The following is a 19,972-nucleotide window of genomic DNA, read 5'->3' as shown; positions in this document are numbered from 1 at the left end:
TCAACTGTGTTTGGTGAATTAATTCCATAAGGATATTCTGTTTCGAAAAGCCAGACCCTAGATATAATCAAAAATGTTCAAACAAGCCATTAGAAGAGCTTCTACTCTACCAAAGTATGCTTTGGAACCAGCTTTCGGTAAGCCAGATTTGGCTGCTGCCCAAGCTTACAAGGACTACATGAAGCACAGTACTGAGCACGCTAAGCAAACCTCTAACTTGTGGGTTAAGATCTCCATATTTGTTGCTGCTCCAGCTATTGCTCTGACCGCTGTCAACACCTACTTCGTTGAAGCTGAACACGCTGAGCACCGTGAACATTTGAAGCACGTTCCAGATGAAGAATGGCCAAGAGACTACGAATTCCAAAACTTAAGACAAAAGCCTTTCTTCTGGGGTGACGGTGACAAGACTTTGTTCTGGAACCCAGTCATTAACAGACACGTCTCTCACGATTAAACACAGTTCGATAAATGATCTCAACTTGTTGGGCTTTGGCCATTCATAATGAAATATCAAGATAGCCCCTGCCTGTGGGTTTTTTTATCTTTTAAAACACCTTTTATCAAATATCCTCAAATTATCTTCAAAAGAATTCAAACATCCGTTTAATCTGGCATTATACTTCAAAATACAACAAACATATGGATAAACTTTATAGTGGAGTTTCCACCATACAAATAATTATTATTTAACTCAAGAAGAATAAACACACTTTTTATCTTTATTGTAAATTCAGTCCTAGAAAAATAGAATAAAACACGTCACACTGTGTCAATGATCATAAGTAGATATAAGTTTCTTCATTATCAATATCTATTGTACTGAATCTGTGACAAGCAGTACATCAACTTCGATATGCTCAGCGTTATGGCAAACGTCTTTAGTAACTCAATACTTACTTTTTTTTCACGAATGATGAATACAAACTGACTTTACGTTCCAAAAACTTTAACTTTACATTGTTCCCCATTGTTAACCGAACAAAAAATAAGGGGAAAACGAAAAGTGATACGCTGGTACAGCGTATATACAACATATATCCAGAATATATCCGGAGCACACTTGAAGCTATGCCCCGAGCTATTAGTTTACCTTCGATATGTTATTTAATTCGACGAGAAAATTAGAGATTATATGTACATATGGATATACGTATGTAAAATGGCAAACTGTAACACTATTGATTACAACTTGATGAGGAGTAAAATTACAATGCCGAGAAGATGAACAAATTATTAGTGGCTGCAATGGCAACACTATTTTCTCTTGGATGCCAAGAGAAATGCAGAATGGATTTTTTGAAATCAATTTCATCACCCCATTCTTTATTTCTCGCACTTTGCTGTTGCAAACTACTCAACCTCTTTGATTTAAATGCAGTCTTATCTGCTTGTAATACAATTTCATCCATTCCAGTAGGTGCTTGATAATCGCCCGTTTTTACTACGTTGGGATAAATCATAAAGTTATTGTTGTATGATCCTGTCATTACACTTGAACTATCACCACTGAAAGCAACTTCGAATTTATCGAATATAGCATCATTTTCATAAGTATCATTTAATCTTTCTTCTAGTTGTTCATGGATATTTATCGTTTTCAATGGCTTATTATCCATGTTAATATCCCATATCTTAACGGTTAAATAATCACGAGATGCAATATAACGACCATCAGGACTGAATTTGACGTCAGATATTGATGAAGTGATTTCTGTGAAAAAATTATGACTTATTGGGTCAAGGTATTCTTCGAACACCTTAGCTCGGTAATCACAAAGAGCATTCTGTCTCATGTCGCATAATTTGATGGTCCCCTTCGATGAAGAATACATGAAAGCATTACACTGTTGAGGATGGAATTCTGCACTTGTAATGACTTCTGTTAGTTCCTCCATGTTGGCTGGTTTAATATCAACAATATTGAATGATTCGTCCGGTATATCTAAATTCCATAAGTTGATTCTCAAATCATCTGAACTGATGAACGTTTCCTGATCTGAATTCAACGATATCGAATTGATGTGATAGGTGTGAGCATTACTATAAATCTTCTTTGGTGCAGCAGCTATAATTCTATCATGTAAGGACAGCTTGGGTAACTTCAAAGTCTGCAAAGACAGTACAGCTCTTGCGCTACCGTTCCCAGCAGAGCGTCTGTGGTAGTCTTTATTTCCCTCTGATAGATTGTTATCACTAACCAATTTGATATTTTTCTCATATATCTTCCACAACTTAATCGTCTTATCGTTTGTACTTAACAAGAAATGCGATTGGTTCGTTGGCCGACACCACTTGATCTGATTAATCTTCTCCTCAATCTCTAAAGATTTCAAATAATCGAATTCTGCATCGTGTGACTGAAATTCCGTTAGAAACTTGTATTCGCAATGCTTTGTATTGTTCCTTTCAAATAAAACTACACGTCCACCTCTATCACCGGTTGCAAGATAATCACCTGTATGATCGAACTCCGACGCCGTTATAATGTCTGCCTCTGTAACCACGATATCTGCTTTATCACCAAAGCATTGACTGAACTTGAAATCGAACCCGTGCTGTGACATATCTCTTACCAACGCTTCCTATCGAGGAATCTAATAAAACACACGCGTCCAATACAGATAAAACAACTGATCCCAGCTAAACTGCTTTTCAGAAATAAAACAAAAGGTTTAAACCAAGTCGAAACAAAAGATGTACACTGGAATTGGCCACCAGACTACAGTAACAGATAAGTATACGCAATCAGATCTTTTTCTTTTCAGTTTTCTTTCAACTGTAGGGAAATCTGATTTTGAGAAAGGGGAATAGAAGTAAAACCCAAAATTCGCACTTAAAACTTGCTATTAACGTGTATTGTGACGAGCTCACCAACAATTACTGTGCTTGGGAACACTTGAATTCTCAAAGACGATTGTAAGGTACCGTGTCAACGGTGTTTTAACTTCAAGGAAGAACCCTTTTTCCTTCTTTACACTTTTTTAACTAGAAAACTTTAATGTTTCCGATTTCCTAAAACTTTTCTTTGGAAGAAAAAAATCAGAATTCGACGATTTCACGATTTTCTTGATAAAAGAAGGAAAAATCGATTGATTTGTGGGTAGAAAACTGCAGGCACTTCACGTGAGAACGGTTGACGGGGTACAGTAAAGCACTTTACGAGCGTCAGAAATGTAACAGTTGAGCTGGCTCTAACAAATAGCGATGCAAATAATAATGCTGTTATTTTGTAGATTTAAAAAAGAGAGGCTAAAAGACGCTTAGAACGATTCGAAGAATTCTTCTTTTTTTGCCTCTGCAATACGTAAATCTAGTAAATGGAAAGGGTTTACCAGAGGATACTTGACTATTTTAAACTTGGGAATATCTAGAGTACGATTAATTGGGGGTACTCTGGGGAAGCTTTGCGAAGGATTTTCAGCGTTAAACAAAACGATAAAAAGGAATACGTGTGTCCAATTGGCAAATTTCTCACTGTAACTATCAATCCAGCTGTCTTACAGTAGAGAAGCAATCAATAATGTGTTCTAAGTTCCAATAAAAAGTAAGAATCATTAACTGAAAACAGACACTTCTTGTTTGTTTTAAAAGGGAAACTATAGCTTTGCAAATGTAGTGAAGAAAAGACTATCAAATGAATGATGTATATTTGCTTTTAGTAATTTGTTGCTGCTCTCTTATTAAACGTTATATGACCAAAAGTGTAGTGAATCTGAGCGTCAAATAAGGGAACTTGATGATTAAAAAAGAAGCAAAGAAACAGCGGCAATTATAATAGCTTGTATCAATTATTCCTGTATGTAACACACTTGCTGCTACAACCGCTTAGGACTCGATTGTGCTGATAGCTCTCTGGTGTGTGTGTGTGTATCTTCCTGACACCTTCGGTAAGTATATCATTCTTTAAGGGGTGGTTCTGTGCATTCTTTCCTTAAATCTGAGTTTTCCCTTTATTTTATTTTTTATTTTTTTTGAATGCTGCAGAAGGACTACGTCAAATTCATTATAATTATCAATAAGGTTCCTATATCCATAGCTTTCACAATAAAAGAGAGTGTGTATATGTATGTATGCATTGACTAGTATAAATATATATATATATATATATATATATTTAGGACAATTCGTGAGTTCGAAGTCTATTCGCTGTTCAAGATTCTGTGTCACTCAGAAGCGTGTCTTCTTCGTTTTGTGACTTAAGTAGCGCATATTTGGACACAAGTTTCCGTAACTGTTCCACGCTTACAGGTTTTTCCAAGACATCATCAAACACCTTAGATTCTTTGGCGTCGTGATAATAGACTGTTAAGGCTACTATTGGTGTCGTGCAATTGACACTATTGGTATGTCTTATAAGTTTTGCTATATCGATTGCGCCTAATTTTGGAAGTTTCATTGCTGTGATGATTAGGTCAAACTTTACGCCTGTTGTGGCACGACGAACCAACTCTTCACCATTTCCAGCGGAAACAACAGAGCACCCAATGCTTTCCAAGTCTTCTGCTACTCTGTATCTATGAATTGGAATAGGTTCACAGAGTAAGACATCCAACTTGTATCTAATACCGTTCGAGTTGGAAGAAGATTTCCGCCCACTACGTCGTCTGAGCTTTCTGACGGTGTTTACCCTTGATAATGCGGAGAGTCTCTCATCATCCTCCGTTGTAGAACCGAAACTATTTCTTGATACTTTCCGTGATTTTGAAATTGAACCCAGAGTGCCGTTTACTGATGGTGGTGATAGTGGAGACTTGAATTTTGATGCTAACGGAGATGACGTCGAAGAACTCCCGTGAGCAGATTCTTCAGTTAGATATGATCCTATGTCCGAAAATCTTTTAGTCGCTGACGGTTGAGGGCTCATGGTGTCGACACTGTTGCGCCTGCTTGGAGAAGCATTCGTATTCCATTTCAGTACTTGAGGAGAGTTAGATCTACGTGTACCCATAGAGGTTGGGACTGATCCCTGTGCACTATTAGCACTTGATTGTTTCAGCTTACCTGAGTTTTCCGAAGAAGAGCTAGATAAAGACGAACTTGAAGTTCTCTGGTGGAGGTACTCCGACAGATGTTCCGATTTCAACCTAGTGATTGCATCTTTATTGGCTTTATCTAAAGCATTTAAGTTTCTGTAGTTAAAGGAGCCGAATTCTGGAGAGGAGTCGTTCAATTTGCTACTACGTCTGTCTCTCATGTGTGGAGGGATAGCGAGCGGTATATGTTTTGTAATCGGTGAATTGTTCGCGGTTGGTGATTCTAAGTTTTGGTTCACCATTTCAAGAACAGAACTTATACTTAATCTTTGTTTTGGAGTGTTTCTACCACTGCTTTGGTCAGACAGTCTCCGATGTAACTGAGAGTCGAGTGATTTTGTACCATTTTTGGCGTCTAGCATCGTATAATCATTATCTTCATCGAAATTCGAAGCAGCAAATTCATCGAGAGACGCTCCACGTAAATCGAAGTACTCAGTGTCTTCAGGATGTTCCACTCGTGGTACAAATGATGGTTGCTCGTCATACACATGGTCCCAATCAACATCTTTGAAGTACGGATGCTCTTTGATCTCCTGAGAGCCACTGGCACCAAGTCTCTTGTTCGGATCAAGCACCAATAACTTAATTACCAAATCTTTTGCATCTGGTGATATGTATTCCATTTCTGTCTCCGCATCAGGGAATTCTGGCCAGCGTATGACACCACCAATTATATTTTCGAAGACTTCATCTACTGTTGTACCATGAAATGGGGGATATCCAAACAAAAACTCAAAAAATATGCACCCAACGGACCACCAATCACAAGTATCACTTTCGCCAGTACCCTTTATAGTTTCTGGCGCGAGATAGTCTGGAGTTCCAAAAAAATTCTTAGATTCATTGGGATTGAATAAAGACAAATCCTTAGGCGAATCGTGGACATTGGTCTCAGAAAGGTTTGAGTTTGTCCTGGAATGATGGTGATGATTTTGGTTGGGAATACTTAGATGATCTGATGTTGACATCAAAGTTGCAGATAAGGGAGGCGTGCCGGAGCGTGAAAGACCAGCCATTGTAAATGAAACGTGGGAACCATTTCTTTTCAAATAAGGTACGTCGGTAACAGTTGATGGAGATTGTGAATGTGCGCTAGAGGATGATTGGGACCTTTAGTCTTTTTGACTAAGTCATAAATATTCTCAGCCGCGCCCGGTACGGATTGTAATGAATCTGTGACAGAATTTTTACGCGTCACAGAGCTATCACAAGTGAAACTGGGATTTCTTGAACTTTGAATTTGGCTGTTACGCCTCTTCTCTTTATGACGACGCAAAAGACCCATACGTGACAACCCAAAGTCTGTCAATTTGATATGACCTAAAGAATCAATCAACAAATTGTCTGGTTTCAAATCATGGTGAATGATACCATTTTGATGCATGTCATCAACACCTGAGATCACTTCACAAATATACTGCTTTGCCCATTTTTCTGGCAAATTACCCATCATTTTAATTAAAGTAGCCATATCTCCTCCGCTCAAGTACTGCATCACCAAAAATAAATTCTCTTTGTTTTGAAACGTTGCATATAATCTAGCAACATATGGCTTATCACTCTGAACCATCATTATTGCGCGTTCCGATTTGACATTCGTTACCTGATTCTTGGCGATCATATCTGATTTCTTGAGTACCTTGATAGCAAAATACTCTCCAGTGACACGCTTTTTAGCAAGGTAGACACTCCCATAGGCGCCCTTACTGATGGGTTTAATCACATCGTAGTCTCGTATCGAAGGAATAATCGATTTACCTGTGGTTGGAAGCAGTAGCGGTGAAAGAGGTTGATTGCGATGTTGATTACTATCAGATAGTTGCATTGCTTCAGAACCGGAAATGAAGGGCGAGAGCATCGGCGAATTGTCAGTGATCGACTTCGTAGTGGATAACGAACCCATGATATTGGCGGAAGAAAAATAATTTGGATTGATTTGAGCACCATTCTGAGTATACGAGGTAGGAGTAGAGAAGTTTACAGGTGATCCTCTTCGAGGAGTGAGACTGATACTACTTGTTAATTTGGGAAGATGAAAATAATTGTTCAGGGCAAACTTAGGAGTAGAAGGATTAGATCGGCTATCCATAGAAGTTTCCAATCCTTCGCCCATTGAAATATCATCAGTAGTTATCTTAGAATCTTGCTCTCCTACTGATTGTTTAGGAGTTACAGATTTAGATGCATGTGCAGAATTTGAACCGGAGTTTTCAAAGTAAGATCTTGCAATGTCAGCATTTGATTTGCCAAATGGATGAGGTTCTGGAATAGTGTCGGTGCCAATATAAGAATCAGAGAATAGGTTACTGGATGATGGTAGCCGTTGTGGAAGAGGGGTGGCTAATTTTGGTGATGAAGGTGTTCCTAGATTAACAGCTGAGCCTGGTCCCGAATTGATATTCGGCACTAGATCTAAAGTGTAAGAAACATTCAATCGATTGCTGTGAATCCTTTCTTTGATTAATTGTGAAATTGACAAATCCACCTCATTCTTTACTTTGTGTGAATATTTGAGAGTGTTGTCCATTCTTATGACAGTTTCGACCTTCTGTCTACATATAGCCATGGTGTCCTGTATCAATAAATTTATGGCAGGATCTGAAACTTCAAATGAAGATTTCCAATTCAAAACATGATCAATATGCAATTCAGTATTTGGGGAAAATTGATAGAATGTTGAAGTTGGGTGCAGAATACCATTATTGTATATTTCTTCAGATTGCATTTTCAACTGGCTTGTATTGACTTGAATTGCCTCTTCACATAGCTCTTTCAACATATATAGCGGTTTAAATGGGAATCTCATGTTTTGCTGCATAATATTAGTAGATGATTTCAGCAGTGAGGAACTTGATCTTTCCATTGAAGATGACCGATAGGATCCATTCGATTCATGGAATGGCGGACTTGGTGATCTTCCCCTACTATTAATTTGGGGTAGTGGATAATTCTTATATTCTGTAATGGGAGGGTACTCTTGTTCTTCTAATGATCCAATAATCGATTCGATTAAACCTTTCTGTTCTAGTAGCTCGTCGTGTGCAGTTTGCACCACACTTTCTAGTCTGTGCTCACAAACGCAAATCTGAGAGTGAGTTTCGAGCCACCATGTAGGAACCATAACTTCACAAACTCGACATAATTCGAAATTAGGAGTGGGAAGATCCATCTCGTCTAGGATCATCATATCTTCTATCTTCTGCAAATATTGGGAGAAAAGTTTTGCCCCAAATCCTAATCTCTTTACCAAATCATACGGCAAATTATCTAACTCATCAATATCATAAAGAGGTTTTACTATCCACATAGTGTGCGATGGTTTTTTGGTATAAATATCATGTATTAAGATTCCTTGCGCTTCTAATTCTATGGTATCCCCATTTCCGTGCCATTCTGCATCTATAAGCTCATTGTTATCGTTTCTAATAGTTTCAGCATTGATTTCGTCACTACTTGAACTCACAGAAGAAGAATCGGAGGATTTAGAAGGAGAGCTCGACAACCCCAATTGATCTGTATCACCCATTAAATCGCCGGTTTCCGTCAGAAATTTGACTCTATAACTATTATCATCTTCAAGCATCATATTCAAGGCACGATGGAAAACAGACTTATCATAATCGCTTCCTATGATGATGTTTGAGACTGGATTCCCCAAGATCTTAAGTCTATTGGTTCCTATGACGGTGTTCCATACTTTGCTAAGGTGTTTAACATTTCCCTGTAAGTCAAGTTCTAAAAGTATACTAGGGTTTTTATCGGTGGCTAATCTCAAATATTTGTCGTAATTAGAAGACGAGACAGAGATTGCCTCGTCAGAATCTTGTTCCATTATTTGATATATTACCTTTTAGTTGAGCAAAATATTTCGGGAGGCACAATCGAAAGGATAAAAGTAAGCTATAAAGCGGAATGAGAATGGAGACGATCAATAGAGTGGGAAATTATGATAACAATACGTCTAGCGAAACCAAGGTGGATCGCACAAAAAACTAAAAGACGGAGTCCCCTTCAAAAAATGCTGGATAATACTTCTTTTAATCTGCCTACTTTGAAGCAAACCAAGGTGATTTTACCTGCAAAGCACCGAGAATCGATTTGGCAACAAATAGGAGCGCGAATTTGAATCAATTTGTACTATGCGGTACCACTTACTTGTAATAGATTCAAAATCATCCTGAAATCCTTAGGTACAAGTTCAATAATTCCTTCCTTTCACTTTTGTATATTGAAATTAAGCAAATTGAAAAATTGACATTAGAGAGATACATAGATCCAAGAAACAAGATGGGCAAACGGAATTGGGAATCTACAGGAGACAGTTTAACAGTTAGAATCTCATAATCTTAGACAGAGTGGAGGATATAAGTTGTAATCTATTCACCATTTGAATCAGGACACACAATCCATAATTGCACCATTTAGTCCAGCAAATCCACTAGGACTATAAAATTTTGGTGAACAAAGAGATCAAACTTTGGATGTTCACAGGAATTGGAACCAGGTTACGCCAACGTATTCTACTACCAACAAGGCGGTTCTACAACCCATACTTGAAAAAACGTCCAATTTGGAGCCAACCTACGACAATAATGACTACTTTACACGATTCAAACAATGACACGACGCTGAATCCTCCTGCAGCTCTGATACCGGGTGCGTTGAAGCAACCTATCGTATGGATCGATTGTGAAATGACTGGACTTGACCATATCAATGACAAAATCATCGAAGTATGTTGTATCATCACAGATGGACAACTAAACGTCGCTGACGAAGATGGGTACGAGAGTGTAATCCATTACGATAAATCCATCATGGACAACATGAACGAATGGTGTATCAACCAGCATGGATTTAGCGGTCTAACTCAAAAAGTACTGGATTCGGTAAAGACTAGAGAACAAGTGGAGGAAGAGCTATTAAATTATATCAAGAAATGGATTCCAGACCAGAGACAAGGTGTGCTAGCCGGAAATTCGGTACACATGGACCGATTATTCATGTTGAACGAGTTCCCGAAAGTGATTGATCATTTGTTCTATAGGATTATCGATGTATCTAGTATCATGGAAGTGGCGCGCAGGCATAACCCACAACTAGCAAGCGTTACGTACAAGAAAAAGGGCGCACACACAGCCAAGGCGGATATCCTGGAGAGTATTGAACAATTGAAGTTCTACGAAAACCATTATTTCAAAAATGACACCGAAACGAAAGAATTCGTTGACAGAAGGAAGGCTGAGATACAAAGAGAAGCTGAGAATGCGAAGGAAAAAGAAGATAACAAGAGAGATTCCGAGGGAAATCCCGAATTAGAAACTTCGTCCCAACCCGAGAAGAAAATCAAACTTGATTCTGCAGATGACAGCAGCAATAATGTCATAACATCAGCCAGATGATCGTACATACATATAATATGCTCATAAATGTCTCTGAAGATGTCAAAAGTACAGTGGACAAGGCACGAAAATAGAATAGACATCACGTGTCAACGTTTCTATTACCCGGAAAACATGTCCAAAAATAACCCTTATAGAATATCAAAAGAACTGAAACCGTTTTTGGCCACTGTTTTCCTACGTCAACTTCTGTGTAGGTGGCTTTTTCCTGGCAGTCGCAATGACCCACGTATCCTGATCCTAACGACCTGGGGTGGAAGCGAAAGATTTTCAAAGATCTTTTTTAACGGTTTGGTTTCAGGTGAGAAAAAGTATATAAGGAGATTGAATATGATGATGTGTTCTTAATCCATGTTTCGATAGCTTTAAGAATGTACTATTGCTCATCTTATATATTTTTTAAGTATCTTCCACCCTCAGAGACAAAATAACTTGTATTGGGATAAACAACCTGTGAGACGGTTAGAGACTGATAAATAAGAAGCTAAGATATTACAAATTCATTATGACAGGAAAAAACAGCGTGAGTGATATTCCAGTGAACTTTAAGCCCACATTACCACCAAGGAAACGGGCAAAGACTCAGGAAGAGAAGGAGCAGAGAAGGATCGAGAGAATTTTGCGTAACCGTAGGGCTGCACATCAATCTCGTGAGAAGAAACGTTTGCATGTGCAACGGTTGGAAGAGAAATGTCATCTATTGGAAGGCATTTTGAAAATGGTTGATTTGGATATTTTGAGTGAGAATAACGCGAAGCTTAGCGGGATGGTTGAACAATGGAGAGAAATGCAAGTCAGTGATTCTGGAAGTATTTCTTCTCATGACAGTAACACCGGGATGCTAGACTCTCCAGAGAGTCTAACGTCTAGTCCTGATAAGAAGGACCATTATTCTCATTCAAGTCATTCGACATCAATAAGTAGTTCTTCATCCTCTTCTTCTCCTTCGAATCTACCGCATGGAATGGTAACTGACAATGGTATGCTTGACGAAGATAACAATTCTTTGAATTACATCTTGGGACAACAGAATTACCAACTATCATCTACTCCTGTGGTAAAGCTCGAAGAAGACCATTCGATGCTTTTAGAAAATAATGGCGATGCTGATCTAAACGATGTGGGAATTTCCTTCATCGCTGAAGATGGTACCAACAGCGACAACAAAAATATAGATATGAGAAACCAGGAAACTGGCGAAGGTTGGAACCTCTTGTTGACGGTACCTCCTGAACTAAACTCCGACTTGTCTGAACTTGAACCATCAGATATAATAAGTCCAATCGGCCTTGACACATGGCGCAATCCAGCAGTGATTGTAACATGAAAAGTATACGATACTCAGCATATACCAGGACACAGACACTTATGCGAAAGAAGAGAAGAGACATGATCACCACGTTGTATCCAGTCAATAATCAGTCAAATCTAGCCGTCTCACAGCTAATACAAGCTCCTTTATTCCTCTCTCATTTCTCTTCTTTCCCAGTTTGCCCTTTTCAAGGGTCAAACACCTGTGTGTGTGTTTTTGCCAAATGTTAAGAGATAATATCACAAGCGTGATGTCTTTACATTGTATATGCGAGTATTTTTTACTTCTCTGCCCGAAGCGCAGTCAAGTATGTTAGCCGTGGACTTTGACGATCTTATGGATTAGACCAGACACTCGAGAGGTGACGGAGGCCTCTCATGAAGTTTAACATTGGTTTCCCCTTTTCTTACCTTTATTCTTATATCATTTTCGGATCTTCTTTTTGTTTTCTACTACTATTCAATCTTTTTTTACAATGGGTACTACTATTATATGGCTTCCATTCAACAATTCCAGCCGAATCAGAGTGCTTGTATGACAGCATATCATGACATTCGACAATCCACGATATTATTTTATTTTAAGATAAGTATATATGTATCTCTCTGTATCTTATGTATTTAATGTGGCGCGCGTTCATCCTTACGCAGCGACTGTTGAGTATCACTAAATAGCAGAAAGATATTCTTTTGTTTTTGGAACAGAATGATATAATCTACTTCGTCACATGACTACCTCTATCTTGCTTTATCCTGTCTTCTCTTCCGTCGGTCCTTTAATCGGTCTTCTCCGAATCATACTAACCTTTTTTTCTTGATCCGATTGCGCTCCAATATTAAGAAAAGACCGAAAGACTCATTTAAATGTGGAACAGTTAAAAAAGTCTCTTTTGAGCAAGTCGCTTTAAAGTTTTGCCAGGCAAGAGGCAAAGAAATATAACTAATAACAGAAGCCGTTATACCAACTAAGTTAGATAGATTGTCAAAGCGGATCAAGCAAGAGTTGGGCAAAAAAAAATAGACTTAAGCATAAAGACTCATAGAACCCCAGAAAATAAAACAAAAAAGCCATGTCAGATTTATTATTAATTCCAGGTCCAATTATGGTGTCTTCGGCTGTCGAGGAAGCCGCCAGCATTCAATCGTTGGCTCATACCTCTCCAGAATTTGTTAAGATCTTTCAAGGGGCGTTGCAAAAGTTGAGAACAGTTTTCCAAACAAGTAATGCTGGTGACCAACCTATTGTCATTTCTGGTTCCGGTACCCTAGGATGGGATATCGTCGGTAACAACTTGTTAAAGTCCGGAGACTCAGCGTTGACAATTTCTACCGGATTCTTCTCAGATTCATTTGCTGAATGTTTGAAAACGTACGGTGCTGATGTCGATGTGTTAAAGAGCGAACCAGGTAAAGTCGTTGCGTTAGACAAAATTGAATCTCAATTAAAGTCCAAGAAATACCAATTGATCACTTTGACTCACGTCGATACCTCTACTGCTACCCTATTGGATCTCCCATCAATCACCTCGTTGGTGAAGAAAGTTTCTCCAGAAACTTTCATTATTGTTGACGGTGTTTGTTCCATTGGATGCGAAGAATTTAAATTCTCCGAATGGTCTGTCGATTTCGTTTTGACCGCATCTCAAAAGGCGTTATCATGTCCTTCTGGGTTAAGTGTTTCTTTGATCAGTGAACGCGCCTTATCATACGCTTTGAGCAACGAATCCACCCATGGATTCTATGCTAACTTAAAGAAATGGATCCCAATCATGAAAGCATACGAAGCTGGTGTAGGCCAATATTTCGCTACTCCATCAATTCAATTAGTTAACGCATTAAACGTCTCCCTTGGAGAAATCTTGTCCTATGGACTCGAGGCCAGAATCGCCAAGAACAAGAAAACTTCTGACCAGTTCAAAAATAACTTGAAACAATTGGGTCTCACTTTGGTCTCAGAGGATTCCAACAGCGCTCATGGATTGACTGCCGTATACGTCGACCAACCAGGTAAAGTGATCTCTTCCTTGAAATCAAAGGGTATAGTCATCGCCGGTGGAATCTTACCCGGCATCAAGGACAAGTATATCCGAATTGGTCACATGGGTATCTCTGCCATCGATGACAACTTGCACCACATCGACAAGGTATTCGAAGCAATCAAGGAATCTATTTAATCTAGGGAAATCCATCCTGTTTGTATATAACGATCTGTATACTCCTTCCCTCACTCAAGTCAAACTCTTTATGCCAATGCCATGCCTCTTCTTCGTCAAGTCTACTGTCGAACCTTTTCAAGTCAAAAATGGAAGCTCATCTCGAGAAGTGAAAAGTGAAAAAAAAAGGAACAAGAAATGCAGTGGTGGCTCTCAAAATGTGTGTATCACCGCTCCAGCTCCATTCAAGTCATATATTGGATACAAAGGCCCGTATTATCACGACTCATTTCACTACTATTTTGTGGGCCACGAAATTTATACACAAATGTATGCAACTATGTGTAGTGCTCCTACATAACCATCACTGTGTTTTTTTTTCCGATGACTTGAAGGTACTATTACTGCCGTTGCGCAGCAGAGCAGCAGTGACATAAGTAACAGTCCCAAATTTTTTTCACAGGTTCCAATCCAAGCTAATTCTATCTTACAACGGGTAAGTAATAAGGTTACTGTCAGTACTGAAAGTACTTACGATGATTTTATTTACGTAGTAATTTTCTTTTTCAGAATTATCATAATTCTTTGATCAAGTTACTGTGAAATTTTAATTGAAAAAAAAAAAAAAATTAAGTTCTTACGAAATCCTTTATTCGTTATAAATATGAAGGATACCTGATAGAGGGAAACGTGTACAAGTATATATATTGGACTACCATTTATCTAATTGTGTTTTATCTTGGAATCCTTGTTATTCGTTTTGTTTTAGAGGTTTATAGTATTTCTTCTCTTCCAAGCTACTCTTCATTAAGGATAGAACCAACAACTATAATAATCTAACGATGCCATACGCTCTATCTGACTCTCACAAGAACTTGGTTTCTGCTCACTTGTCTGAAAGTGATCCAGAAGTCGAACAAATCATCAAGGATGAAATTGACAGACAAAAGCACTCTATTGTCTTGATTGCTTCTGAAAACTTCACCTCTACCTCTGTTTTCGATGCTTTGGGAACTCCAATGTGTAACAAGTATTCTGAAGGTTATCCAGGTGCTAGATACTATGGTGGTAACGAACACATTGACCGTATGGAATTGTTGTGTCAAAAGAGAGCTCTAGAAGCTTTCAACTTGACTGCTGACAAATGGGGTGTTAACGTCCAAACTTTGTCTGGTTCTCCAGCTAACTTGCAAGTCTACCAAGCCTTGATGAGACCTCATGAAAGATTGATGGGTTTGTTCTTGCCAGATGGTGGTCATTTGTCTCACGGTTACCAAACTGAAAACAGAAAGATTTCTGCTGTCTCCACTTACTTCGAATCTTTCCCATACAGAGTTGATCCAAAGACTGGTATCATCGACTATGACACTTTGGAAAAGAATGCCATCTTGTACAGACCAAAGATCTTGGTTGCTGGTACTTCTGCATACTGTCGTTTGATCGACTACAAGAGAATGAGAGAAATCGCCGACAAGGTTGGTGCTTACTTGATGGTTGACATGGCTCACATCTCTGGTTTGATCGCTGCTGGTGTTATTCCATCTCCATTCGAATACGCTGACATTGTCACTACCACTACTCACAAGTCCTTGCGTGGTCCAAGAGGTGCTATGATCTTCTTCAGAAGAGGTATCAGATCTGTTAACCCAAAGACTGGTAAGGAAATCCCATACGATTTGGAAGGTCCAATCAACTTCTCCGTCTTCCCAGGTCACCAAGGTGGTCCACACAACCATACCATCTCTGCCTTGGCTACTGCTTTGAAGCAAGCCAACACTCCAGAATTCAAGGAGTACCAAACTCAAGTCTTGAAGAACGCTAAGGTTCTAGAAGAGTCCTTCAAGAAGTTGGGTTACAGATTAGTGTCCGATGGTACTGACTCCCATATGGTCTTAGTCTCCTTGAGAGAAAAGGGTGTCGATGGTGCTCGTGTCGAATACGTTTGTGAAAACATCAACATCGCTTTGAACAAGAACTCTATCCCAGGTGACAAATCTGCTTTGGTCCCAGGTGGTGTCCGTATCGGTGCTCCAGCTATGACTACTAGAGGTTTCGGTGAACCAGAATTCGCTAGAATCGTCGACTACATTGACAAGGCCGTTCAATTTGCTGCTAAGACTCAACAATCTTTGCCAAAGGAAGCCAACAAATTGAAGGACTTCAAGGCTAAGGTCAACGAAGGTTCTGAAGAATTGACCCAATTGAAGAACGAAATCTACCAATGGGCCGGTGAATTCCCATTGCCAGTGTAAACGAACTTGGATTAAAAAATATTTGACAGACACTTGTTTTCTTTCCTTTCCACACTGTAATAATGACTATCCTATTTCAATTCTTATGGACATCCAACAAATTGATGATCCGTAATACCAATTGCAATTCACACTCTTTTTTATCAACTTGGGTTCTAATTTTCAACAAATGGTATCTCTTTTATCTAATTGATGATATGTATAAATAGCATCTCTTTTCGTATATTTTTTAAGTAGTTCAATTCAACAATTGAATCATATTCAACAAAATAATCATGATCATTCTTGCTATAACAAATGCGAATATATACATATTTACGGGTTCATTAGCTTGTTGGTTTCTTTTATGTCGTCAAAGGTATGATAAATCCGTTTAGAAGTCGGATTAACCTCAAATTGTCTGGCAATGAAATGGTACTTGCTGTTTATGACGTATTCATCAATATTAACGTGATCCTCAAACAATGCATAAAATAACCTTACTAACTTTCCCGTATCCGCTACGGTTAATTGTGACCATTCGATGCTATGCATAAGATCTTCACCGATGAGCTTCCATTGATAGTCTTCGGTTATTTTGTAAAGATAAATTAACGACTCAATGAGTTCGAAAGGTGGCCTTGTTGATACCACCATATCATTGACATAAAACGGCCAAGTATGCAGCTTCCAACACAATTGTTCTTCATTTATGTCTTTGACGTTGGGTGAGAAGCTGTGCGCATCCGTGTTCGTATAGTGTTTTGATTTGTCTTCTGTCGTTTCCGTAATTTTGACGCCTTGCTGCATGGTGTTTGATTTATAGTGTCCAGATTTGATTAGCGCAATCTTAGCAGTTGGATCAAACATTCCGAAAGTAGGAAGTTTTCTATCCAATGCCACAACATCTGGAATTTGATCTAACAACTTGTATAATTCGTAATACCCCTTAGTGATAGCCTTTGCTTGCTCGATCAATGATGAATCATTAAACAAAACGCTAGATATGGATAAAAGTGAACTCATTTTAGCACCATCTGGCGTCACCTTGTATTCTTTCCCGATAGAGACTTCGTTTCTATCCTCTAAAACGTCGAAATGAATGTTTGTTTTAATACTGGTTGGAAGCAAAAGATCCTCTAAATCAGATGGAAGCCACGGCTGAAATAGCATTGTGTCATTTATCATCTTAATTGAGTGTAACAACGATTTAGTGATAGACTTTTCAGCCTCTCTTTTCTCAAACAGATTACCGTTATTAAGATGATAAGCCTTCAAAACGGTCAAGTATAAATCGATTGTATCCAGTGTAATGGGATTTCCATCGACATTATGTTGAGGAAGTAGCGATTCCTTGATAACACAATGAATATACTTACCATTTTGCATAGACTTCAAAACGTTGGATTCACGAAGGTGGTCTCCTTTTGCAATTTTTTCATCAGATAAAGGTTTACAACCACTTGCGTCAACAAAGGAAGGGAAAAGGTAATCTATATCGAATAAAAGCACGGATCTTGACATCGTCTGCAAAGAGTGAGAAACAACTGAGTCAAATTGTGGGTCATTAGTTATGTGTGACAAAGTAAGAAACTCAAGTATATTAGTTGCTAACATGCTAGTTTTTGTCTTTTTGAAAGCGTATCGATTTGGGACAGATGTTTTCCAAAAGAAAGGAATCTGCGGTAAATAGTTTGGAGTGTCGTAACTGCGGAGCAACATTTCACCTATTATCGTTATCAACTGTAACAATTCAGGATTCTTCTCTTTCCTATTACCAATTACAGCTAATAATGAACCTAAAATCTCAGATGACCAGACCCGTTGATCCATTGGGTCATCAAACTTATTAAGTACAGCGGTCACGGTAAGAAGTGATTCATTTCGCTGTAAAAGTGAGTCCGTAGACAAAATGGAAATATTTGTTTGCAAATCCAAGTAGGCATGGTCTGTAATGCGGTTTATTCTAGCTGTCCAATGATACAATAGCTCGTCCTTTATTAAAGCGTTCGAATGAATAGATGACACTCGATTCAATTGCGGATACTGTTTGCTAATTTGTTTGTAAGGTATAACAGTTTTTTTCTCATAGAAAGGATGGAAGGGGTGGAATGGCTCCTTACTGTCATAATTTTCCGACCGATACTTCAAGGCTTCGTCGCTATTCTCTAGCAATATGGGGAAATACTTATTCTTTTCAGACAAACTCGACTTATCGGTCAGCTCCTTGGATATTTCATCGTGTGTAATTTTATCTGCAGAACCAGCTACAGGAGCATTATGCGAATCTTGGTTCTGAATCAATGGTAAAGAATCAGTGTATGCAAAAGAATTAAGATGCTCAATCTCATTTTCAAAGGTATAGTAGAATAAAACGCTTGCAGTAATGAGCAAAAGCAGGATTGATCGGCATTTCCTCCATGTATGGAGGAGTAACCTTAGAAACATAGTCCTCTCCTATGTGTTAATGTTCCTGTGAGATCGTAGGTCTAGCTAATGGGATAGACATGAAGTAGTTTATAACTTATCTATTTCGTGAATCCAATATCGTGCTTGTATGTTTTTCTAATTTGAAAACGGATTTTGATCTCATCTCTCAAGGTCACAATAGTCCACTCAAGGACAATAAATCGAGGGAAACTGCCAATGGATTCAAATGAAATTTCTGACAACCGGTATTGTTGTCACCCCGCCGAAGTTTTAAATATGGATACCGAGAAGAAAGTTAGCACACCATCTGTCGAATTGAACGAGATGAAAAGACAGATGTTAGTTCAGAAGAAAGAGATACAAAGATTAAAGCAGGTTCAACATTTTATGGAGCTACAAAGAAACACTACTAGATAGATACCAAGAGTTGCTCTGCCGATATTCTCAGATTACCATCGAATTTGACCATGCGTAGCCACATCTTAGCTAATTTTGGGTTGTCCGTTATGAGAGGCATCCATTTGTACACTTGAATCAGTTGTTCGTCAATTGGTCTCCTATGCAAGAAATTATCGCTTGAAACATTCCCGAACATCCCATTGAATGATTCATTTTTAGTCACCTGAGGCCAATCCTCGTTACTGGGTTTCCCAAACTTATCAAATAAAGTGAGCACAAGTTTTATGTCAGAACATTCGTCGAAATCAATGTCTATCACTTTGCTGCTTTTTGATTTGGATTGTGTTTTATCGTTCCAGAGTTGAGAAATCAACACAGCTAATGCCCAAATATCTATCTCGAATTTGTAATTTGACACGCTAAAGAGAAGCTCTGGTGCTTTGTAAATTGATGTGGAACAATCACAGGTCTTGGCCTCATTATCCAGATTCCTATTGTAACTTATACCGAAGTCCCCTAATACGACTTCATTGTACGAGTTAAGCATGATATTCTGCGGTTTGACATCCCTATGTATAATGCCATTACCGTGTATATAAACTAATCCCTCGATTATTTGTCTTATAATCACTGTCGAGTGATCGAGTGGTATGGTATTTGAATATGTTTTTGTAGAATTATCTAACAAGTACGGATTGTATTTCGCCTTCCAATGTTGGTCCATGAACTGGTTTAAATCGCATTGATACCGTTTGAATTTGAATGTAACATACCTTGGTGAGGTTTCAGAACCGAGCAAGGGTATCACATGCTTATTTGATAGTGTTTTCAAAATTTCTAACTCAGTATGTGCATTATGAGGAGGTCTTTGCAACTCAAGATCTATCCGTTTCACCACAATGTCAGGAAACAATTCTAAATCAGCGCAACCTGTTTGAATCTTAATTGGAGTTGTCATATTTGTCTTGTTTGTCATGTAGCCAATGTAGGTTAGTACGCTATACCCC

The 19,972-nt window shown here is 38.5% G+C and overlaps 8 protein-coding genes across 8 annotated transcripts; 5 read left to right on the top strand and 3 right to left on the bottom strand.

Moving 5' to 3' along the window:
- Nucleotides 1-73: 73 nt before the first annotated feature.
- COX13 (cytochrome c oxidase subunit VIa) lies at nt 74-457 on the top strand (the record flags this gene model as incomplete). Its single annotated transcript, XM_455493.1, has 1 exon — nt 74-457. The coding sequence occupies one exon, from the start codon at nt 74-76 to the stop codon at nt 455-457; it is 384 nt and encodes a 127-aa protein (XP_455493.1).
- A 751-nt stretch (nt 458-1,208) lies between these two features.
- Nucleotides 1,209-2,567, bottom strand: CDC55 (protein phosphatase 2A regulatory subunit CDC55; the record flags this gene model as incomplete). Its single annotated transcript, XM_455492.1, has 1 exon — nt 1,209-2,567. The coding sequence occupies one exon, from the start codon at nt 2,565-2,567 to the stop codon at nt 1,209-1,211; it is 1,359 nt and encodes a 452-aa protein (XP_455492.1).
- A 6,953-nt stretch (nt 2,568-9,520) lies between these two features.
- On the top strand, nt 9,521-10,441 carry REX2 (Rex2p; the record flags this gene model as incomplete). Its single annotated transcript, XM_455489.1, has 1 exon — nt 9,521-10,441. One exon carries the CDS (start codon nt 9,521-9,523, stop codon nt 10,439-10,441), a length of 921 nt encoding a protein of 306 aa, XP_455489.1.
- Nucleotides 10,442-10,946: 505 nt separating this feature from the next.
- On the top strand, nt 10,947-11,768 carry HAC1 (transcription factor HAC1; the record flags this gene model as incomplete). Its single annotated transcript, XM_455488.1, has 1 exon — nt 10,947-11,768. One exon carries the CDS (start codon nt 10,947-10,949, stop codon nt 11,766-11,768), a length of 822 nt encoding a protein of 273 aa, XP_455488.1.
- A 1,054-nt stretch (nt 11,769-12,822) lies between these two features.
- Nucleotides 12,823-13,926, top strand: AGX1 (alanine--glyoxylate transaminase; the record flags this gene model as incomplete). The annotated part of the gene is made up of 1 exon (XM_455487.1): nt 12,823-13,926. One exon carries the CDS (start codon nt 12,823-12,825, stop codon nt 13,924-13,926), a length of 1,104 nt encoding a protein of 367 aa, XP_455487.1.
- Nucleotides 13,927-14,747: 821 nt separating this feature from the next.
- Nucleotides 14,748-16,157, top strand: SHM2 (glycine hydroxymethyltransferase SHM2; the record flags this gene model as incomplete). Its single annotated transcript, XM_455485.1, has 1 exon — nt 14,748-16,157. The coding sequence occupies one exon, from the start codon at nt 14,748-14,750 to the stop codon at nt 16,155-16,157; it is 1,410 nt and encodes a 469-aa protein (XP_455485.1).
- Nucleotides 16,158-16,472: 315 nt separating this feature from the next.
- On the bottom strand, nt 16,473-18,584 carry MNL2 (putative mannosidase MNL2; the record flags this gene model as incomplete). The annotated part of the gene is made up of 1 exon (XM_455484.1): nt 16,473-18,584. One exon carries the CDS (start codon nt 18,582-18,584, stop codon nt 16,473-16,475), a length of 2,112 nt encoding a protein of 703 aa, XP_455484.1.
- Nucleotides 18,585-18,975: 391 nt separating this feature from the next.
- On the bottom strand, nt 18,976-19,941 carry CAK1 (cyclin-dependent protein kinase-activating kinase CAK1; the record flags this gene model as incomplete). The annotated part of the gene is made up of 1 exon (XM_455483.1): nt 18,976-19,941. One exon carries the CDS (start codon nt 19,939-19,941, stop codon nt 18,976-18,978), a length of 966 nt encoding a protein of 321 aa, XP_455483.1.
- Between the last annotated feature and the right edge of the window lie 31 nt (nt 19,942-19,972).

Source organism: Kluyveromyces lactis (assembly GCF_000002515.2).
Source record: "Kluyveromyces lactis strain NRRL Y-1140 chromosome F complete sequence".
NCBI lineage: Eukaryota > Fungi > Ascomycota > Saccharomycetes > Saccharomycetales > Saccharomycetaceae > Kluyveromyces > Kluyveromyces lactis.
This window is presented reverse-complemented; position numbering and strand designations above follow the sequence as displayed.